Source organism: Loxodonta africana, chromosome 11 (genome assembly GCF_030014295.1).
Source record: "Loxodonta africana isolate mLoxAfr1 chromosome 11, mLoxAfr1.hap2, whole genome shotgun sequence".
In the NCBI taxonomy this organism is placed as follows: Eukaryota; Metazoa; Chordata; class Mammalia; order Proboscidea; family Elephantidae; genus Loxodonta; species Loxodonta africana.
In genome coordinates, this window is record NC_087352.1 from 20847109 (window position 1) to 20868415 (window position 21307).

General features: G+C 42.3%; 2 protein-coding genes across 8 annotated transcripts in view; both read left to right on the forward strand.

Annotated features, from left to right (window-relative positions):
- The window catches only part of LOC100675448 (zinc finger protein 613-like), a 228307-nt gene that overhangs the window by 38308 nt on the left and 168692 nt on the right, over positions 1-21307 (forward strand). The gene's annotated exons all lie outside the window — the stretch shown is intronic.
- LOC100674592 (zinc finger protein 613-like) lies at positions 1892-19073 on the forward strand. 3 transcript variants are annotated; one of them, XM_064294180.1, is made up of 6 exons: positions 1892-2155; positions 7663-7828; positions 8311-8380; positions 11445-11571; positions 11843-11938; positions 15422-19073. In XM_064294180.1, the coding sequence occupies exons 2-6, from the start codon at positions 7806-7808 to the stop codon at positions 16489-16491; spliced, it is 1386 nt and encodes a 461-aa protein (XP_064150250.1). In that variant the 5' UTR covers positions 1892-2155; positions 7663-7805; the 3' UTR covers positions 16492-19073. The 3 variants fall into 3 exon arrangements, with proteins under 3 accessions (XP_064150250.1, XP_023399199.1, XP_064150251.1); XM_023543431.2 differs by having other exon boundaries at positions 1893-2155; positions 8311-8514; XM_064294181.1 differs by having other exon boundaries at positions 1896-2155; positions 8311-8520.

The window sequence follows — 21307 nt, forward strand, 5'->3', positions numbered from 1 at the left end:
CTATCAAACTTCAGGGGGATAATGACTAGGATCAGCCAAAAGCTGATTCCTGTGAGGTGTAGGTCAGGCATTCCTCCACTCTCCAACCATTTTACCAGCTCTGACACGAGCTGTCCTCCCCACGGCACTCTCTGTTAGTTTGCTGGGTTCAAAAACGCGTTGCAATGGCCACACGGAACTCACAGACCATACTTACAGTTAAGTGGTTTATTAAAGGAAGTAACCAGGCACAACTAGGGATCAGGATCAACAGGCTAAAACTCAGGATCGGGAAGTATGTAATCAAAGTTTCCCTTCATTGCAGAACAGCTCTCTTAGCTCCTCTTGGCCATTCAGGCCTCCTCTCAGCCCCCTGAGGACAGGCTCCTCTTGGCCCTGCTGTCTGTCACCACTGATTCTGCTGTTGGGCTCCTTCCATGGCTGTCACGGCCATCTGCCACTGGGCCCCTCTGAGTCTGTCAAGGTCATCAGTGTTACTGCCCTCTTTTAGGAAGTTCCTTGGCTTATCTTTCTACTTCTCTGTTCTTCTGGTTCTTCCTGCTGCTTCTCTTCTGTTTCTTTCTGTCTCAAAACTTCTGTGGGGATGGCTGCACATATACACAAACTCATTGTCAGTTTCAAGGCAGGGCCCTTGCACCAGGGCCAAAACTGACCAATCCCCTCTCGGTAGGCAGAGACACTTTATTTGCATAGTAGTTTACAGACACTTCATCTGCATAGTCTATTGACCAATCCCTGCAAAATACATACCAATCACAGGTCAGGCTGTAGCCCAGGACCAGACCAAAAGTATCAAACCAAGTTGTTCACAGCTTACCCAGGAAATATAAGTCAACCTGGAGAAAAGTAACAAAGGCTCTGAGGTTTAAAAAAAAAAAAAAAATAGGGCAAAGTTTTCTACCTTAGGGCTTAGGGGAAAAATCTCTCAAGAAGTTTTTCCAAAGAAGGGAGGCAAAAGGCCATATAAAGAAACTAATATCACCACGGTATCGTACTAGTGAGAAGAGGAGGAGGAATTGAGAACATTGATATACCCGACCTTAATCATAAATCTGTAGCTTGATGACGACAAGGGTTGTCATGCACCGAGCCAAGGTTTTCCTACTGAGGAGTTTATTCCTTTGAGTAATCCTTTGATTGCAGAGTCCCATGTAGGGGTCAGTGAGGTGGCAAATTAAACAGCAATTTGGAGAAATGAAGTAAAGCAATCAGCACAGATAAGAGGGAGTAATCCAAGTGTTATTTGAAATAGCATCAACAAAAAGTTGTGGTGTGTGTGAGGATAACACATGGTTGTGTTTTCAGTTGATCCTTTGATCTTCTCTCATCAGTCTCCAGTAACCTATATTTGCCCTGTCTGTGATGGTCACTCTATTTCACTACCACCTTATCTAAAACTTTTTCTGTCCTTAAAGCCGATTCCGTTGTTGTCTGCTTACTGGCTTTTCTCGTTCATTTTCCCAGTCGCGAGTCTCTGCTATACAGACCTTTGAACTCCCACTCGTCTGTTTCCAAGCTTTTTTTGTTTTTTAAACATTCCGTTAAGAATGGCGCGTGGATATTATTTTTCTGCCCAGCCCGCTGATAGCAATTTGATTGGTTCCATGATTTCCTTGTGAAGCTCGAGCCTCTGAAAATTTATCTAGTTTCTGCAAGGGTGGAGGAGCCAGGAAACAGGACAGCGTCAGTGGCTTCTTTTCCTCTTAGCCATTCCTGGCGACTGGCTCTTGAACTTTGTCTTGCGTTCTGTACGGCTGTTATTCAAATATGGCTGCCTCTATATAGTTCTTTTGGGATGGGCGCAGACATATTACCTTGTGAGGCCATACCGGAAACCTCATCTACTGCCGTTCATCATAGGTTCGCTATGAGTCGGAATCGACTCGACGGCGCTGGGTTTGCACTTCATCAAATGTTTGTGGCCCTGGCCGGCCTCCGTAGGCGGGCAAATATTTTGCTCGACCGGCGGAGAAGTACAAGCAGTTCACGGAAGTAAGTGCAAACTTTTTGGAACTCTTCGTAGTTCAGGATGTGAACAGATTAGTGTTTGTTTTGTTCTTGAGACAGGGCGAGGGAAGTATGTGGACGCCGTGTAGTGAGGACCTGTGGAGTTCCTGAACTGAACGCCGTGGTGGAGGTGGTTGGGGGCAAACAGGTAGGAATCGGTGCTTTTTGGGGTCAGATAGGGGGCGAGCGCCTTTGTACAACGGCTAAGGCTGTTCCGAATGTCAGGGCACAGGGTCTTTGTGGATCCCTCTTGTAAGCGGTGGAGGTGGTATTTACGACGAATGCGGTGTCTGGTTCGGATTCAGGATTTAGTATGAGGTGCAGTGATGTTTGAACCGGGGGTATTGGACTTCCTACAGGGTGTGTGGTCCAGGTTTTGCATTATTACGGGGGGTGGTTAAGTGTCTGTGCTACAGCGGCTTGTGAGGACTGAAGCTTTGGGAGCCCAGGACCCCTGGCTAGAGGTTGAGTTGAGATTGGAAAATCAGTTGGTGGGACAGAAGCGGGTACAGTCCCTGGGCAGTAGTTGAAAATTTTTAACTTAGATAGTCCTCTGATCATGGCTTAGCTAGTATAGACCTAAGGACTAATCCACAACATCCACGGGTCTGTAGCTGCTCTGCCATTGCAAACATAGAGTTGAGTTGTGTGGGAGACCTTATGGCCCACAAAGCTGGACATAATTCACACTTTTTACTTTGCCAATAATCTGTATTTTGTTAATTTTTTATCTCTGTGGCAATGTAACTCTTATCCTAGTTATTTGAAAGTTCAATGTCCTAGTAAGTCCTTGTTTGTCCAATTTCAGTTCCCACTGCTAGTGTTTAGGAAAGGCAAAGAGATGAGCATGTTTATATGGAGCAATTCTATCCAAGTATGTATGTAAAAATCTGCTTGGGGGTTTCTGTCTGTAATGAGGTATAAAGAATTGCCTAGATTCCTGAAGGATAAGAATCAGGATCAGAACACAGCTGGTTCTTATCAGGTGAATGTGGTGCAGTGAATTATTTAATATGGTCCATGGTGACTCCTACAGAATGATTGTGTGGGACTATGCAGATAAGGTCCTTGTGGCCCACCAAGAAGATTGGATAGCAAATAAGGTGCTTGAGACCCTCGTGGGGGTGAGACCTCACAAGTAAAGTTGCTGGAATCCTAAAGAGGGGATTGGTCAGTATTGCCATCCTGCAAAACGAGCCATCCCAGAGTCAGAAAGGGGGACCTCTACTACCAAAAAAGGACACCCAGGAGTGGAACATGTCCTTTGGACCTGAGATCTCTGTGCTGAGAATCTCCACAGCCAGGAAACAGAAAGAGGTGTAACACCAGAGATGGCAAGAAGCTAAGGCAGAGAAATGGCTGCAGTAGAATGAGGTGAGACAGGTGAGTGGGCTTTCCAGGCCACAGAGTGAGGTGGCTACAGTTTATGTGCTGACCCATGCAGTGAAAAAGCTGAGAGCTTTCAGGCAGGTGGCTTACTGGCGGAGTAGAATGCCTCCAGGCACTTGATGGAGCTAGGCTCACTGACCCATGGAGCAAGAGAGAGCTGGGTGCCTTCTGACAGGAGGCTTCCTGACAGAGTGGAGGGCCTCTGGGCACTTCAGTGGAGCTAAAGAGCTTTGTAACATTTGCCTGAGCAGGGCAGGGGCTGAGGGCCAGAGAGAGGCCGCCTGCAGGCACAGCTGAGCAGAGGCTATCCTGATTAAATAATTGTATCCCGAGTCCTTCCTGATCTTGAACTGTAACCTGTTACTTCCATAATAAATCTCATAATCATAAGTATTATCTGTGAGTTCTGTGTGCTGTTGCAATGTATTATCAAACCCAGCAGAGACGTAGGGATGCCTGGTGTCAGAATTGGTAAAAGGTTAGAGATTGGAGGTATGTTTGGCCTCCACCTGATAGGAATCAGCCTTGGGATGATGATGATGATTCTCCCTGCCTCCTGATGTTACAGGAGGCCTGATGACACTGTTGCACCATGTTCAGAGTGGAGGTCATACATACCCCGGCTTCCAAATACCTCATAGTTTCTGATACCAGCCATTCCCTTCATGGCACTCCTCTGCTGCACTTGGTAATTTTTTTGGAATGGTTATAAGAAGTCTCAAACTGTATTTAAAGTTAAGTGGTTTATTAATGAAGCAAAACAGTACAACTTGGGATCAGGATCAACTTGGAAATAACAGTCTGTAACTCTATCCTTTGTTTCCAACTTTCGCGTGGAATTATCAGTTCATCCTAATTACATGTTCGATCGATTTCAGACTGCAGAAGCTGACAAAAATCTTCAGTTTCTTCATCTTGGGCCTTAGTGGTTGGTGCATAAATTTGAATAGTAGTCATATTAACTGGTCTTCCTTGAAGGTGTATGGATATTATCCTATCACTGACAGTGTTGTACTTCAGGATAGATCTGGAAATGTTCTTTTTGATGATGAAAGCAACACCATTCCTCTTCAAGAAGAAGGATGGGTAATTGGAAAATATGGCCTTGGTGATAGAAACCATGGCAGAGAGCAAATGATAGAATTTTGCAAGACCAACGACTTCTTCATCACAGATACCTTTTTTCAGTAACATAAATGGCAACTATACACATGGGCCTTGCCACGGGAATCGAATCGACTACATCTGTGGAAAGAGATGATGGAAAAGCTCAATATCAACAGTCAGAGCAAGGCCAGGGGCTAACTGTGGAAAAGATGATCAATTGCTGGTATGCAAGTTCAAGTTGAAACTGAAGAAAATCAGAGCAAGTCCACGAGAGCCAAATACAACCTTGAGTATATCACACCTGAATTTAGAGACCATCTCAAGAATAGATTTGACGCGTTAAACACTAATGACTGAAGACCAGACGAGTTGTGGAATGACATCAAGGACATCACACGTGAAGAAAGCAGGAGGTCACTGAAAAGACAGGAAAGAAAAGACCAAGATGGATGTCAGAGAAGGCTATGAAACTTGCTATTGATTGTTGAGCGGCTAAAGTAAAAGGAGGAACGGATTAAGTAACAGAACTGAACAGAAGATTTCAAAGGGCGGCTCGAGAAGACAAAGTAAAGTATTATAATGACATGTGCAAAGAGCTGGAGATAGAAAACCAAAAGGGAAGAATATGCTCAGCGTTTCTCAAGCTGAAAGAACTGAAGAAAAAATTCAAGCCTCAAGTTGCAATAGTGAAGGATTCTATGGGGAAAATATTAAACGATGCAGGAAGCATCAAAAGAAGATGGAAGAAATACACAGAGTCATTATACCAAAAAGAATTAGTTGATGCTCGACCATTTCAAGAGGTAGCATATGAGCGGGAAGCTGAGGGAGGAAGTTCAAGCTGATCTGAAGGCATTGTGAAGAACAAGGCTGCAGGAATTGGTGGAATATCAATTGAGATGTTTCATCAAACGGATGCAGCACTGGAAATGCTCCCTCGTCTATGCCAAGAAATTTGGAAGACAGCTACTTGGCCAACCAACTGGAAGAGATCCATATTTATGCCTGTTCCCAGGAAAGGTGATCCAACCAAATGTTTAAATTATTGAACAGTGTCATTAATATCGCATGCAAGTAAAATTTTGCTGAAGATCTTTCAAAAGCGGCTGCAGCCGTATATCAACAGGGAACTGCCAGAAATTCAGGCCAGATTCAGAAGAGGAGGTGGAACCAGGGATATCATTGTTGATCTCAGATGGATCCTGGCTGAAAGCAGAGAATACCAGAAGGATGTTTACCTGGTTTTATTGACTATGCAAAAGCATTCGACTGTGTGAATCATAACAAATTGCAGATAACATTGCGAAGAATGGGAATTCCAGAACCCCTGATTATGCTTACGAGGAACCTTTACATAGATCAAGAGGCAGTTGTTTGGACAGAACAAGGGGATACTGAGCGGTTTGAAGTCAGAAAAGATGTGAATCAGCGTTGTATCCTTTCACCATTCCTATTCAATCTGTATGCTGAGCAAATAATCCAAGAAGCTGGACTATATGAAGAATAACGGGGCATCAGGATTGGAGGAAGACTCATTAACAGCCTATGTTATGCAGGTGACACAACCTTGTTGCTGAAAGTGAAGAGGACTTGAAGCACTTACTGACAAAGATCAAAGACCACAGTCTTCAGTATGAATTACACTTCAACATAAAACAAAAATCCTCACAACTGGACCAATAAGCCACATCATGATAAATGGAGAAAATATTGAAGTTGTCAAGGATTTCATTTTACTTGGATCCACAATCAACACCCATGGAAGAAGCAGTCAAGAAATCAAACGAGGCAGTGCATTGGACAAATCTGCCTCAGAGGACCTCTTCAAAGTGTTGAAAAGCAAAGATGTCTCCTTGAAGACTAAGGTGTGCCTGACCCAAGCCATGGTATTTTCAATCACCTGATACGCATGTGAAACGTGGACAGTGAATAAGCAAGACCGAAGAAGAATTGATGCCTTTGAATTGTGGTGTTGGCAAAGAATATTAAATATACCATGGACTGCCAAAAGAATGGACAAATCTGTCTTGGAAGAGGTACAACCAGAATGCTCCTTAGAATCAAGATGGCGAGACTGCGTCTTACATACTTTGGACATGTTATCAGGAGAGATCAGTCCCTGGAGAAGGACATTATGCTTGGTGAAGTACAGGGTCAGCAGAAAAGAGGAAAACCCTCAATGACATGGATTGACACAGTGGCTGCAACAATGGGCTCAAGCATAACAATAATTGTGGGCATGGTGCAGGACTGGGCAGTGTTTCATCCTGTTGTACGTAGGGTCACTATGAATCGTAACCGACTCAACAGCACCTAACAGCAATTCCCAAAACTTCTAACTAAAACTCTTGTACCAATTATTCTATGTCTATTTCACTTAACAGAGATACCTTATCATACTTTGACTAGATAAGCTGGAGAGTCAAGATTCCACTTAAATATAGTCCAGCTAACTCCGTGCTGTCTCCAAAAGGTTATGGATGTGTTCTTTTTTATTCACCTCTGTATCCTCAGGTCCCGGGCCAGGTACAAAGGCAGCATGTGACAAATATTCCTTATATTCATAAATAGACTCAGTGTAAGTCTATTGTTTCATAAGTCCCTTTACGTAATATAGGGTTCTAAAATTGATGGTAGACATTCTGGTTTTCAGCTGATCCTTCACAGTGATGAGGACAAACTGAACTGATACAAATGTGCCCCAATTCCCACCAATGCAATACTGCCCTTTACCCACCAGTCACCTCCTTTATGATTTTTCATTTATAACACCTGGAGGGAAACCCTGGTGGCATAGTAGTTACGTGCTACAGCTGCTAACCAAAGGATCGGCAGTTCGAATCTGCCAGGCGCTCCTTGGAAACTCTACGGGGCAGTTCTACTCTGTCCTATAGGGTCGCTATGAGTCAGAATCAACTCGACGGCACTGGGTTTGTTTTTTTAACACTTGGAGGCACCCTGAATCAGTGTCAAGTCGACAGCAACCAACAACAACAAGCAACTTTTCAGATACCAATTATCTTTTGTGTTTTAAAAATTCACATTAATGATCTTGTCCACTGACATCAACTCGGGCTTTCGTTCATTTAATTGACACAATAATCAATGCATATGCGTTTAGGTTAAAATTATATTATGTCTTGATGTCTATGCACATAGTTACATAGAATGAGTTCCTGGAGGACCACATCATGCTTGATAAAGAAGAAGAGCCTCAAGGAGATGGATTGACACAGCGGCTGCAACGATGGGCTCACACACGGCAATGATTGTGAGGATGGCGCAAGACCCAGCAGTGTTTCATGCTCTTCTGTATTGGGTCACTGTAAGTTGGAACCCAGTTGATGGCACCTAACAACAACAACAAAAATGTTGCCTAAAGTGTGTGTACTTCTTAATAGTTTCTGCAGCAGAACGGTCTTCCCTTTTCGGTTAGGTTTTAGGTGACCTGTTTAAAATATGTTTCAGTACACTAGTATCGTCTTAAAATTTTACGGATTTGCTTTGTCATTGAGAGTTACAGTTGAACAAGGTTGTATATTTGTGTATGTTGTGAGGTCAACCATATTTTTTTCTTTCACGTATATATCTGATTGCCCACGTGCCATTTTTTGGAAGGAGATCTTTTGCCCATATATCTGCAAATTCTGAATCTTAGGTTTCAATGCTCATTCATGTAAAATGTTCTAGGGCACTAAATAAAGGGACAGTCAACGTATGGGGATCATCGTGTTAGGGTGATTGCCAAAAGCAGTGATAATGTGTGCCTAGAGGAAATGTACCACTCACATTGAATTTTTCCTTCAGCCTACAGGTCCTGACTCTTCAGCTGCAAGAGAATGAATTGAAGAAAGGAGGAAAAGTTTCCAGGATTTGGGTATTGTCATTTCTGGGGACACCCTTCACAGGAGACTGAGATTTCTGAACAGAAATTTAGAGCAGATCCAGAAAACACAGAGAGAGAGATCCCAGATGCTGGCTTTGTCACAAGAATAAAAGAAAATGGTCAAGGTCCAGGTGACTTTTAGTTTGTTTTATGCCTTCCTGTGTTTCCTAGTGGATTTTTAGAGGCCTGTAAAATACCAATTCAGTTCATCTGAAAAGTATAAATTTGGACAAGTCAGACCCGGAGAGAAATAAACTTAGACTCTGACTTCAACATCAGGCAAAGTAGGTTCAGGAATATATCGTTCATGGGATTAACACTAAATTACTGATGTTGAACACAATACATACTGAACAATCATACAGGTTACCTTAGCTGTCTACTAGCATCTAATGTTTCTCTGGCCAACATAAGAGAAACTTTATAATTTAAATGATATGCCCAGTTTTTGAGGAGAAAGATCAGTGCCTCAGGTGATTTTAGTATTTTATGGGACTTTTGTCAGAGTAAGTTTCTTTCATGGCTCGTCTTTTAGGGGATGTGGTGGATGCTGTCCTGAACAGCAGCATTCTCATGAATGCAAAAGCAGGTTTCCTATGGCTGTTTCTTCCCAGGTCCCTCGTAGACCCCCTGTGGGAATAGACCAAGCAAACTCAGTGGACACAGGAGACAAATGCAAGTTAGCCTGTGCCCTCAGCTTGTGGCAGTCTGTGTTTATCTAGGAATTAAACCTAAACATCCTTGGTAAATGGAGGCAATGCACAGATTTCAAACAATTCTCAATGAACTGGTGTTTGAGTAGAGATTTGAAAGTAGGGAGTAGGTCTGTGACCTTGTACACACTGTTAAGCTGTTGTGCACCTGAGTTTTCCTATCTGTGAAACAGGAATGACGATGAAGGTGCCTCATGTGGAGATGAAATTAGTCAGTCTATTTAAAGCTCATAGAAGAGTGTCTAATAAGTGATATGAAAGAGCATCCAGCACCCCTAGTTTTTCCAGTGTTTGTTATTGCAGTGTTACCAAATGTTAACACTTTCAACAACAGTCATGGTCAAGTGTTTTCCTGTCTTGCTTGCTTTTGGATTTTTCTAATTACTGGTAAGGTTGAGATCTCCTTTGTGTTGGCTAGTTAGATTATTCATTTTTGCAAGGAACCGTCCATATTCTTTGCTCATTTATAAATTCTGATAAGTCTTATTGATTTAAAGGAATTGTTTCTATGTACTGTATATTGATCTTTCTATTTTGGAAAATATTTTTTCCAAACTGTCATTTGTCTTTTTCCATGCAGAAGTTATAAATTTACGCATTTTCCCATTCTGGCTTTTGACTTGTGTCATAAATATATTCTACATTTTCATACCTTTTTTTTTTTCAAGTTTAGGTCTTAATATGACTTATCTGTTGGTTCCCAGCAAAGTGTTCCCAACATTTTAGAGGCTTAAAACAGTTCACATTTACTGTCTCCCAGCTTCTGTGGTCAGGAATCCAGACATGGCCTCTCTTGGTGCTCTGCTTCTTGGTCTCTTACAAGACTGCAATAAAAGTGTTGGCTAGGCAAAAAGGACACGAAAAGAGAGAGTGGAGGGAGAGAGCAGGCTGTCTCATTAGGGAGAGAGTAATTGGGAGTGTGTAGCAAGGTGTATATGGGTTTTTGTGTGAGAGACTGGCTGGATTTGTAAACTTTCACTTAAAGCACAATAAAAATTATTTAAAAAAAAAAAGTGTTGGCTAGGGCTGGCGTCTGACCTGAGGCTCGAATGGTGAAGGGTCTGCTTTCAAGCTCACTTACTTGGTTGTGGGCTGGATTCATTTCCATGAGGGCCTCAGTTCCTCACTGTGTGTTGGCCAGAGGCAGCCCTCAGATACTTGCCATGTGGGCCTCCCCAACATGGCAACTTACTTCATTAAAACCAGCCAGACAGAAGTAACTTTTCTAATGTGTAATCTAGTGACAGAATGGCATTCCATCACCTTTGTCATAGTCTGTTAGATAGGAGCAAGTCACAAGGGCAGCCCCTGCTAAAGGGTAGGGGACTGTGCACAGGTATAAAGATGATCACGGGGCTGTCATAGAATCTGCCTACCACAGGTCTTTCGTTCAGTGAAAAATTGTTTTTGAGTTCAGAGTGAGGTCCTTGGATATTGCTTCTGCCTTACTCTGTTTTCCCTTTCAGAAGTTATGAACAGACATGTGTTAGACATTCTCACACTATTCATGTTTACTACCCTCTCCTTTACATTCTTTGTCTCTGCTACATTTTCAGTGATTTCTTAAATTGTAAATTATGGCCGACAGTTATCTGTTTAGAGTATTTATATGCTGTTAACTTGTCTGTTCACATATATCCATAAGTGTTTGTATATATGTATATACATGTCTGTGTATTTTTGTGTGTGTATGTTATTCTGTTTTTCCCACATCTACCCAATTATCTTGTCTGTTATTCTTCAAATATTTTTGATGGCTTCTTTAATTACTTTCTATAGATTAAACACATATATTAAATATATCATTTGTTGTGATTCAGATACCTGGGTTTTTTTCTCTGTAGATTCTGTTATTGGTTCCGAAGGCTCATGTTGAATGTAGGAATGTGTTTTATTCTTCTGGCTGTCACTAACATGTATTTATCTCTTTGCACATATGTGGCCTAACACATACACACTTACATATGTGTGTGTGTCTGTATATATATCCATGTATATATACACATATGCACACATACATACACTCTCTTTTATCCACATAAATACATATACACGTGCACACACCACGTGTTTCTGTGTGTGGATGTGAGATGTTTCTGGGTTAGTAAGAGGATTCACTGCTACTCATTATAGAAACTTCTGATTTGATAAATGGGTAGATGATTGAATACACAAATTCAGAATATTTTGTTAAGATTTCATGTCTCTTACATGGTGTTGAAAAAAACACTAGCCTTGTGGTTCCAGCATATGTAGAGGAAATCAGCAGAACTACTTTCTTCGCATTTCAACCGTATCATCAAAAGGAAGTAAATTCATGAAATGGAACCCTGTTATTACAGGAATCACTGACATTCAGTGATGTGGCTGTGGAGTTCACCTGGGAGGAGTGGCAGCTCCTGGACCCTGCTCAGAAGGACCTGTTCTGGGATGTGATGTTGGAGAACTACAACAACCTGCTGTTGGCAGGTAAGGACAGTTCTCCTGTGTCACTCAGAGGGTGGCCAGTCAATAACCTTTCTCAGCTGTTGAAAGCTTAGGAGTGTCTCTGGTGCCCTGAAGTGGTAGATTCTCAGTCCAGTCTGTGGCCCTAGATGAGTGAATATACACTCCTGGCTCCTGAGAGATACCTGTACTCCGTATGTCTGAAGATTGTTTTTCACAAATGTAGCATTCTGCAGGCTTTACAATCCCAAGGCCAATTTGGTGAGTCTAACATTCTGTGATTTCCCACCAACAGGGTATCGAGTTAGCGAACCAGACGCACTCTCCAGGTTAGAACGAGGAGAACAGCCATGGACTATATCAGACGAAAGTCATACTCGAAACTTTTCAGGTGAGTGATTGAAAAGCAGCAAGGCGGGAAGCCTGTCGTAAAATGGTGGAATGGTAGTAGCATTGTCAGAACCTGTCTATCTTTAGGGGAATAAAGAGAATCAAGATCAGCCCAAAGCTGATTCCCATGAGGTGGAGGTCTGAAAAACTAACTTTTTATTGGAATCAGTACAAAGCTAGTTCCCGTGAGTTGGAAGTTAAAGATGTTCAAAATGTCCAACTTCTTGAAACTGCTATCCCACTCCATAATCTCTAACATCAGCTATTCCACCTCCCCTCAGTATTCTGCCTCCCGTCTTTGGGTTCCCTAATTTGCTGCAACGTCTCACAGGACTTATAAACAGTACTTAAAGTTAAGTGGTTTATTAGGGAAGAGAGAGGGTACAGCTCAGATCAGGATAAACTTGGAAGCAAGAGGAACAACTCAGGATACAGTTCTTCAATCAGGACAGGTTCTTTTTGCTCTTTGCTGTTGGGCCCTGCTTGGGGCCTTCTGCTGGGCCTTGCTTGGGGCCTTCTCACTCAAGTGTTACAAGTCTTAGTTCCATGGATTGGCAAGCCCCGCCACAGCCATCTTGCACTAGTCTCCTGGTTCCTGACGTCTCATGCTGCTGTTCCTCTTGCTGCTGCCTTCAGTGTTACAGCTCCTCTCTCTCTCTCTGACTCCCTCTTCCAACCTCTGACAGATAAGCTTGTCATATAGCAAGCTTCTTATCAATTTGAACGTGTGGTCCCTTCCAGCAAGACCATGAACTAACCAGTCCCAAATAAGGGATCCACGTACCTGTGGTGTGGTGGATCGTTTTTGTATAGCCTTTCTCGCCATGGTCTTGTAACTCTAACCCAGTCGATTGGGTGGGACTGTGCAAATAGGATAATTGTGGCCCACCAAGGGATTGGTCAGTTTTGCCATCCTGCTGGGCTTGGAGTGAGCCATCCAGAGGTGGAAAGGAGAGGATCCCACTACCACCAAGGAAGAACAGCCAAGAGTAGAGCGTGTCCTTTAGATCTAGGATCCATGTGCTGAGAAGCTCCTGGAACCATGAGCCCCATAGAGAAGAAAGCGAAAGAGAGAATGATGGAACTGAAGACAGTGAGAAACGGTGACAGAGAAAGTGGCAAGAGAACACACAGAGCGAGAAAGCTGAGTGCCTTTGAGCCAAGGTTTACCGGTGGATTGTGGTGCCTCTGGGCACTTATTGGCAGAGCTAAAAGAGCTTTGTAACACTTGCCTGAACAGGACAGAGGTTGAGGGGCCCCAGAGAGGCATGCCTGCGGCATAGCTGGCACGAAGCTGTCTTGATGGAAGAACTGTATCCTGAGTGTTCCTAAACCTGAATTTTGAACTGTTACTTACCTAATAAACCCCATAATTGTGAGTACCGTCTGTGAGTTCTGTATGGCCACTGCAGTGAATTATCAAACCCAGCAGAGACGTAGAGAGTGCTGTGGTAGGGACAGTTGGCGTCAGAATTGGTAAAGGTGGCGGAGCGAGGAGGACTGTCTGACCTCTGCCTCATGGGAATCAGCCTTGGGATGTTGATCTTGATTTTCCACCCCCCTTGTTAAGAGAGAGGAGGTCAGATGCAGCCCCCATACCACTTAACAACTCGTTGTCAGCTTCAAGTCATGACCACTGCCTGTGGGGCTACTCAGTAGGCCAGACACATAACAGTGTCTCTACAGTGTCTCTCCCATGTGAGACCTCTTGTTCTTTGTAGGAGTTTAGAGGAAAATACACCCATCTGTCTCTGCTGTGATCAGATCCCTGTTTATTTGACATCTTGTTTTTATTTGTATACTTTTCTTCTTATTAGGATTCATAAATGTTAACTTTTTCATATCCTGCCACCACTCTTGCCATGAAATTCTAACTGCCAGGCTACTCTCCAAAGAGAGAACTTTGAATCATAACTGTCCTCTGAGTATGGCACCTTCCTCCCTTACTGAGAAATACTGGTTTCCCTTCCTATCATCCTGCCACACCTTGAATGTCGCACCCTCACAGTAAGCTGGTCTCACTGTGCTTCTATCTGCTTCCTCAACTTCTCTTTCCCCCACACTGAGGTGCTCCTAAGGTGCTGATTTTCATTTTCTCATTTGTTCTCTTAACACTTTAAAATTTCCCTCATTCTAATGAGTTAACCTCCTTCGCTTCCCTAGAAGAGGCTGTTGAATTGACATCTCCCTTGATATCATATAACATAAACCTTTTATATATACATATTTTACTCATCCAAAAAAACATTTTTTACATTCTGCATTCTCAGTTCCACCATAAATCATATCATAACTAATGTCTACTTCAATTTAATTTCTTTATGTATTTACTAATTATGATCTTTCTCTTAGTTCATTGTGAACGTTACCACTGTATTCACTTCAGTCCCTCAGGGAACTTCCATTCCAAAGTTCTAAACGTGAGAATGAGTAAAACTCAACGGCACCTGACAACAACAACAAAACTCTGGTGTTCCTCTTCTTCTAATGTATATTTTTTTTGTATGATCATGATCTTCTTCCCTTGTCTGTGCTTATATCGTATTTATATACTAAAGTTTTTTTAAATTGTTGCCTCCAGTCGAGACTTTTCTCAAGATTTATGAATCCTGCTGAGATCTTCATTTCTGTACTTGGATATTTAATAACTGTCTAGAAGTTGATATGCTTCAGAACTTTTGCTTGAACATTCTATACTTCAGTGATATTGCTGATCTCGTTAAAAGACAATACTACCCCATCGCTCAACCCAAATACTTAACAGCAACTCTTAATTCCTTACTTTCTTTACTTCACCGCAACCTACCACCCTGGCAACAGTGAATCCATCGGTGAGCCTTCTCTTCCTCCAAATAAATCCTTATTTCCTTCTCCTCTCTCCACCGTCTTTCAAACCACGCTTCACAATCTACAGCTACTTTCTCTGTATTTCCTTGCTTTTTTTATTGATTTTTACCAAAGTACAATGTAAGCTCCATAAACATGAGGAATATGTTTGTGTACCACCAATATGTTTACTGCGTACGTGTGAAATTTGTTTTGTCCCATTTGTAACATTCTGCATTCTTCAGACACCCAATTATGCCTGCTGCATAGTTGTCATTCGGTAAGGGTCTGTGGAATGAATGAATCTTACCTTCACCAGTTTGGAACAGGTATCCCTCCAGCCTCTGTGGTCTGCTGTTCACAGTGATTTCCTTGTACTTTACAGTCTCCTCAAGTTTCTGAAGGCCTTCTTTAGGTATTTATTTGTTATGGATGATCTAACCTTGTTTCTGTACTAACTGCTTTGAAGTTTTACTTGTTTATATTATTGTGTGTTCACTTGTGTTTACCAGTGTGCAAGGCACGTTAAACATGGAGTTTTAGTTGCACTCATACCATAGGATTGTCACTAAAGAGACACCTTACATCAAAACATTTTTTTAATCAGTTTAATCCTAATGGAGATGATGGAAGGACTCATTGTTCTCTTCTCTCCTAGAAATCTGGGAGGTTGATGATCATCTGCCTGGGCACCAGCAAAATGAAAGCCAGGTGGACAGCATGGAACAGCGCTCTGAGCATAATGCATTGGAAAATATTATTCATGAGCACAAAAGTCATTTTCCTTTAAGGGAAAATCATGGTATGTTTGACTTACATGGCAAAGCTGTGAAATCAAATTTAATCAACCAGAGCAAAAGCGATGAAATAAAAAACTCTGCTGAGCTTAACAGAGTTGAGAAAACCTTTCTCCATGCTGACCAGGAGCAGTTTCATATTGAGTCTAAATTCCCTGAGAATCGAATATCCAACACTACTAAGTCCCAGCTCACTAAGCCCCAGAAAACTCACAAGATAGAGAAACTGCAGGTATGCAGTGAATGTGGGAAAGCCTTCATCAAGAAGTCTTGGCTCATTCGTCATCAGATCATTCACCCAGGAAAGGGTCCCTTTGTATGTAGTGAATGTGGAAAATCTCTTACCCAGAAGTCAAGTCTCATTAGACATCAGAAATGTCACAGAAAAGAGAAACTCTTTCAGTGCAGTGAATGTTCGAAAGCTTTCTCCACAAAGCACAAGCTTATTATACATCAAAGAACTCATAAAGAGAGACGGCATGGCTGCAACGAGTGTGGAAAAACTTTTCTTTACATGTCTTGCCTTTTTAGACATAAAATAAAACACACAAGGAAGAAACGTGTAGATTCAGGCAAAGTGGAAGACCCTTCCCGAGCAAGTCATTCCTCATCACATACCGGTGATCTCATGCGGGATAAAAACCCTGTTAGTACAGTGACTGTGCAGATACCTTCTGTGGCAGCTCAGACATCAGTAAACACCAGTGGGCTCTTAGCTAGTAGGAACGTGGTCCTTGTGGGACAGCCTGTTGCCAGAAGGGAACCCTCGGGAGATAACAGAGAATTTGTACAGCAGAGAGTCCTTATGAACACGGTGAATGTGGTAGTGCCCATGAATGCGGTGAATGTGGTAGTGCCTATGAATGCGGTGAATGTGGTGGTACCTTCAGTGTCCAACTGTATCTTATTTTATGTTCCACAAAACCCGTAGGATAAACTCAGATACCTTCAGTCGGGACTAGTGATTAGCAAAAATTTCTACTTGACTGTATAGGTAGTAAGTATATCCTGAGGGAAATCATATGAATGCAGGAGCTAGGGAAGCTGATATGCTCATTGTACGTAAATATATCCATTGATATCGAGACGTAATCTGATTTTAACCAAAGTGCGTACACATTGGATTGCTCTGTTTTGTTGATTAAATGACTGAAAGTCTGAGTTCATGTCAGTGGACAAAATAGGGAACATGGGTTTCTAAAACAGAAAAAATAATCAGTATCTGGAATGTTGCCAGTTATTTGCCATCAAATCAATTGTGATTCATGGCAACCCCATGTGGTATAAAAAAAATCACATAGGAGGTGATTGGTGGGTAAAGGGCAGCATTGGATTGGTGGGAATTGGGGCACATTTATGTCAGTTCAGTTTGTCCAGATCAGTGGGAAGGATCAATTGAAAACCAGAATGTCTACCATTAATTTTAGAATTCTATATTTTGCAGGGGGACTTATGAAACAATAGACTTACATTGAGTCTATTCATGAGTGTAAGGAGTATTTCTCACATACTGCCTTTTTGCCTGACCCTGTTTCCGGGAGCTGAGGACACAGTGGGGAATAAAAAAAAGTCTATGCTGTTTTGGAGAGAGCATTGAGTTAGTTGTATTATATTTAAACGGAGTCTTCACACTCCAGATAATCTAGTCAAAGGATGTGGGCATGGCAGAGGTGTCTGACCTTCTGTAACTTCACAAGGAGGAAGAAGAATCAAGATTAACAGCCTAAGGCTGAGTCCTATGAAGGGGAGATCAAATGTACCTCCTCTCCCCACCATCTTTACCAATTCTGCCACCAACCGTCTCTCTCATGGCACTCTACTTCTCTGCTGGGTTTGATGATTCATTGTAATGCCATACAGAACTCACAGACCATATTCACAGTTACGGGGTTTATTAGGGCAATAACAGGTTACAATTCAGGCTCAGAAACGCTGAGGATAAATTTCTTCAATTAGGACAGCTTCTTTTCAGCCATGCCCACAGGCATGCCCCTCTCTGGCCCTTCAGCCTCTGCCCTGCTAGGACAAGTGTTAAAAATCTTTTTTTTTAACTCTGCTGATAAGTGGCCAGAGGCACCCAACTCCGCCAGTAAGCCTTGGGCCGGAGGCACTCAGGTCTGGCTCCATGGGTCTGCAGCGTAGTGCCACCGGATGGCCAGAGACACCCTTCACCAGCAAACCTCCGCCCAAAGGCACTCAGCTTTATCGTTCTGCAGAAGCCCACTGCACCATCTCCTCCTGGTCATCTAATTCTGTTGCTTCCATTTCACTGCCACCACCTCTGGCTGTTTTCAGTGTTACAGCTCTCTCTCAATCTCCTGGCTCTAGGAGCTTCTCCTTGCAGGGATCCCAGGTCCAAAGGGAGCGCTCCAGTCCTGGCTCTTTGTGGCAGTGTGACCCTCTCCTTCCCACCTTTGAGATGGCTCGTTTTAAGCCTAATGGGATGGCAAAACTGACCAGTCCCTTTGTTAGGGTGCCATAGACCTTATTTAGATGGTCTCACCACCACATGGGTGCCCTGAACTTTATTTTATTGTTAATAGGGTATCCAGTCCCCTTGGTAGGCCACAATTACCTTAATTCCCGTGTTGTCGTGTGCCATGGAGTCGATTCCAACTCATAAAAACCCTATAGGACAGAGTAGAACTGCGCCATAGGGTTTCCAAGGAATGGCTGGTGGATTCGAGCTGCCGACCTTTTGGTTAGCAGCCTGAGCTGAGCTCTTGATGACTTCTGCAGCATAGCTACAAGACCATGGTGATAAAAGTGATCCATTGCACCACAAAGGATGATGTAATATCTACATCAGTTGAGGTAGACATGGAATAATTGGTACACCGGTTTTAGTTAAAAGTTCTGGTAGTGGGAAAGTCCTTAAAAATTTTAATGACAATTTCTTGTCAAAATCTAGTTGCCATTTGAGTTGATTCCTGCTCCTGATAACCCCATGCATATGAGAATAGAACCATGTTCCCTGGGGTTTTCCATGGCTGATTTTTCAGAAGTAGATCATCAGGCCTTTATTCGAAGCACCTGTGGGTAGACTCGAGCTTCCAACCTTTCAGGTTAGCAGCCAAATTCAGTTAACTGTTTGCACTATCCACAGATTGTTGGGGTAAGGACTCCTTTTAATGGTAGTTAACAATACTTGTTAAGCTGTTGTTGGTGAAGAATAACAAATGTACTGTGGACTGCCAAAAGAACAAACAAATCTGTCTTGGAAGAAGTACAACCAGAATGCTCCTTAGAAGCAAGGGTGGTGAGACTTCGTCTTACATACTTTGGAAGTGTTATCAGGAGCGATCAGTTCCTGGAGAAGGACATCATGCTTGGTAAAGTAGAAGGTCAGCAAAAAAAGGAAGACCCTCAACGGGATGGATTGACACAGTGGCTGCAACAATGGGCTGGAGCATAACAATGATTGTGAGGATGGCGCAGGACCAGGCAATGTTTCGTTCTGTTGTACATAGGGTCACTATCCATTGGAACCAACTTAAAAAAAAAAAAAAAAGGGCACCTAATAAAAACAACAGTCCTTGGAAACAAGGTATTTATTTTAATGTCCATGTCTTATCTCCCCAAGAAGATTATACATTCCTTGATAGTTTTTGTGACCATTTTGGTGAAATGAGTTTCTTTATGTGGCCTTTTGCTGTTTCTTGTTTTTCTTTTTTTAAATGGCTTGGAAGATTTCCCCCATAAGCCAGATTGCAAGGCCTGTCTTGTGAGGCTTGTCTGGATGGGTTTGAACTGCCAACCTTTGGTTAGTAGTCCAGCACTTCACCATTTGTGCCACCTAAAGACTCCAAGAATGGAGCAGAGCACAAGGATGGGAGGAGGTGAAATCCTTTTGCAGTACCTTGGAAGTGAACCCTTATATCAACATTGAGATTTGCACCATTTCAAAGATTCCAGGTTCTCTGTCATGTGCTGAATTGAGACATGTTACTTCTCTTCATTATTCCTTCTCACTTTGCTGGGAGTGAGGCTCTTGGCCTGTCTCTTCTATGCAGTTTCCTTAATCCCATATAGTAAGTTAAGTGAGTGTTGTTCAAAGAAACAGAGATGGAAATTTGCCATGCTGTTTCTATCACAGAACTCCATCTGAAATCCTGGGTTAGTGGGCAATTCAGTCCTTTAGAAATACTTTCAAGCACCATCATTGTTTCAGGCACTTTTACACACTAAGGATACAATGGTGGAAAAAGACAGATTTTATGGATACTGTACAGTCTTTTTTTTTTTTTTTTTATACAGTCTAGCAGAGAGACATACGGTAAAGTGGAGAATACAACATTGGGAAGCAATAATTGCTGTGAAGGAAAATAAGGACTACCCATAGACTCCTTCACTATTGCAACTCGAGGCTTGAATTTTTTCTTCAGTTCTTTCAGCTTGATATATGCCAAATGTGTTCTTCCCTTCTGGTTTTCCATGTCCAGCTCTTTGCACATGTCATTATAATATTTTACTTTGTCTTCTATAGGGTCGCTATGAGTCGGAATCGACTCGACGGCAGTGGGTTTGGGTTTTTGTTTTTTGTCTTCTCGAGCCACCCTTGGAAATCTTCAGATCTTTTACTTCATCATTTCTTCCTTTTGCTTTAGCTATTCGATGTTCGAAAGCAAGTTTCAGAGTCTCCTCTGACATCCATCTTGGTCTTTTCATTCTTTCCTGTGTTTTCAATGACCTCTTGCTTTCTTCATGTATGATGTCATTCTACAACTTTTCTGGCCTTGGGTCATTAGTGTTCAATGCGTCAAATCTATCCTTGACATGGTTTCTAAAGTCAGGTGGGATATACTCAAGGTGGAACTTTGGCTCTCATGAACTTGCTCTGATTTTCTTCAGTTTCAGCTTGAACTTGCATATGAGCAATTGATGGTCTTTTCCACAGTCAGCCCCTGGCCTTCTTCTGACTGATGATATTGAGCTTTTCTGTCGTCTCTTTCCACAGATGTAGTCAGTTTGATTCCTGTGTATTCCATCTGATGAAGTCCACGTGTATATAGTCGCCATTTATGTTCGTGAAAAATGGTATTTGCAATGAAGAAGTCGTTGGTCTTGCAAAATTCTATCATTCGATCTCCAGCATTTTTTCTTTCACTAAGGCCATATTTTCCAACTACCGATCCATCTCCTTTGTTTCCAACTTTCATGTTCAATCAACAGTAATTATCAATGCATCGTGATTGCATGTTCAATCAATTTCAGGCCGCAGAAGCTGGCCTTAGTGGTTGGTGCATAAATTTGAATAATGGTGTTATTAACTGGTCTTCCTTGTAGGCGTATGGATATTATCCTATTACTGACAGTGTTGTACTTCAGGATAGATCTTGAAATGTTCTTTTTGACAATGAGTGCAACACCATTCCTCTTCAAGTTGGCATTCCCGGCATAGTAGACTGTATGATTGTCCAATTCAGAATGCCAATACCAGTCCATTTCAGCTCACTAATGCCTAGGATATCAATGTTTATGCGTCCCATTTCATTTTTGATGATTTCCAATTTTCCTAGATTCACACTTCTTACATTCCCTCTTCTGATTACTGATGGATATTTGCAGCTGTTTCTTCTCATTTTGAGTCATGCCACATCACCAAATGAAGGTCCCAAAAGCTTTACTCCATCCACGTCATTAAGATTGAGTCTACTTTCAGGAACCAGCTCTTCCCCAGTCGTCTTTTGAGTGCCTTCCAACTTGGGAGGCTCATCTTCCAGCACTATGTCAGACAGTGTTCCGCT

Coding starts and splice junctions, on each gene's coding strand:
- LOC100674592 (XM_064294180.1), top strand. CDS start 7,806: ATGCTCTTCTGTATTGGGTCACT. Junction 7,829..8,310: donor CTCTTCTGTATTGGGTCACT/GTAAGTTGGAAC, acceptor TTTTTCCTTCAG/CCTACAGGTCCTGACTCTTC. Junction 11,939..15,421: donor TCATACTCGAAACTTTTCAG/GTGAGTGATTGA, acceptor CTTCTCTCCTAG/AAATCTGGGAGGTTGATGAT.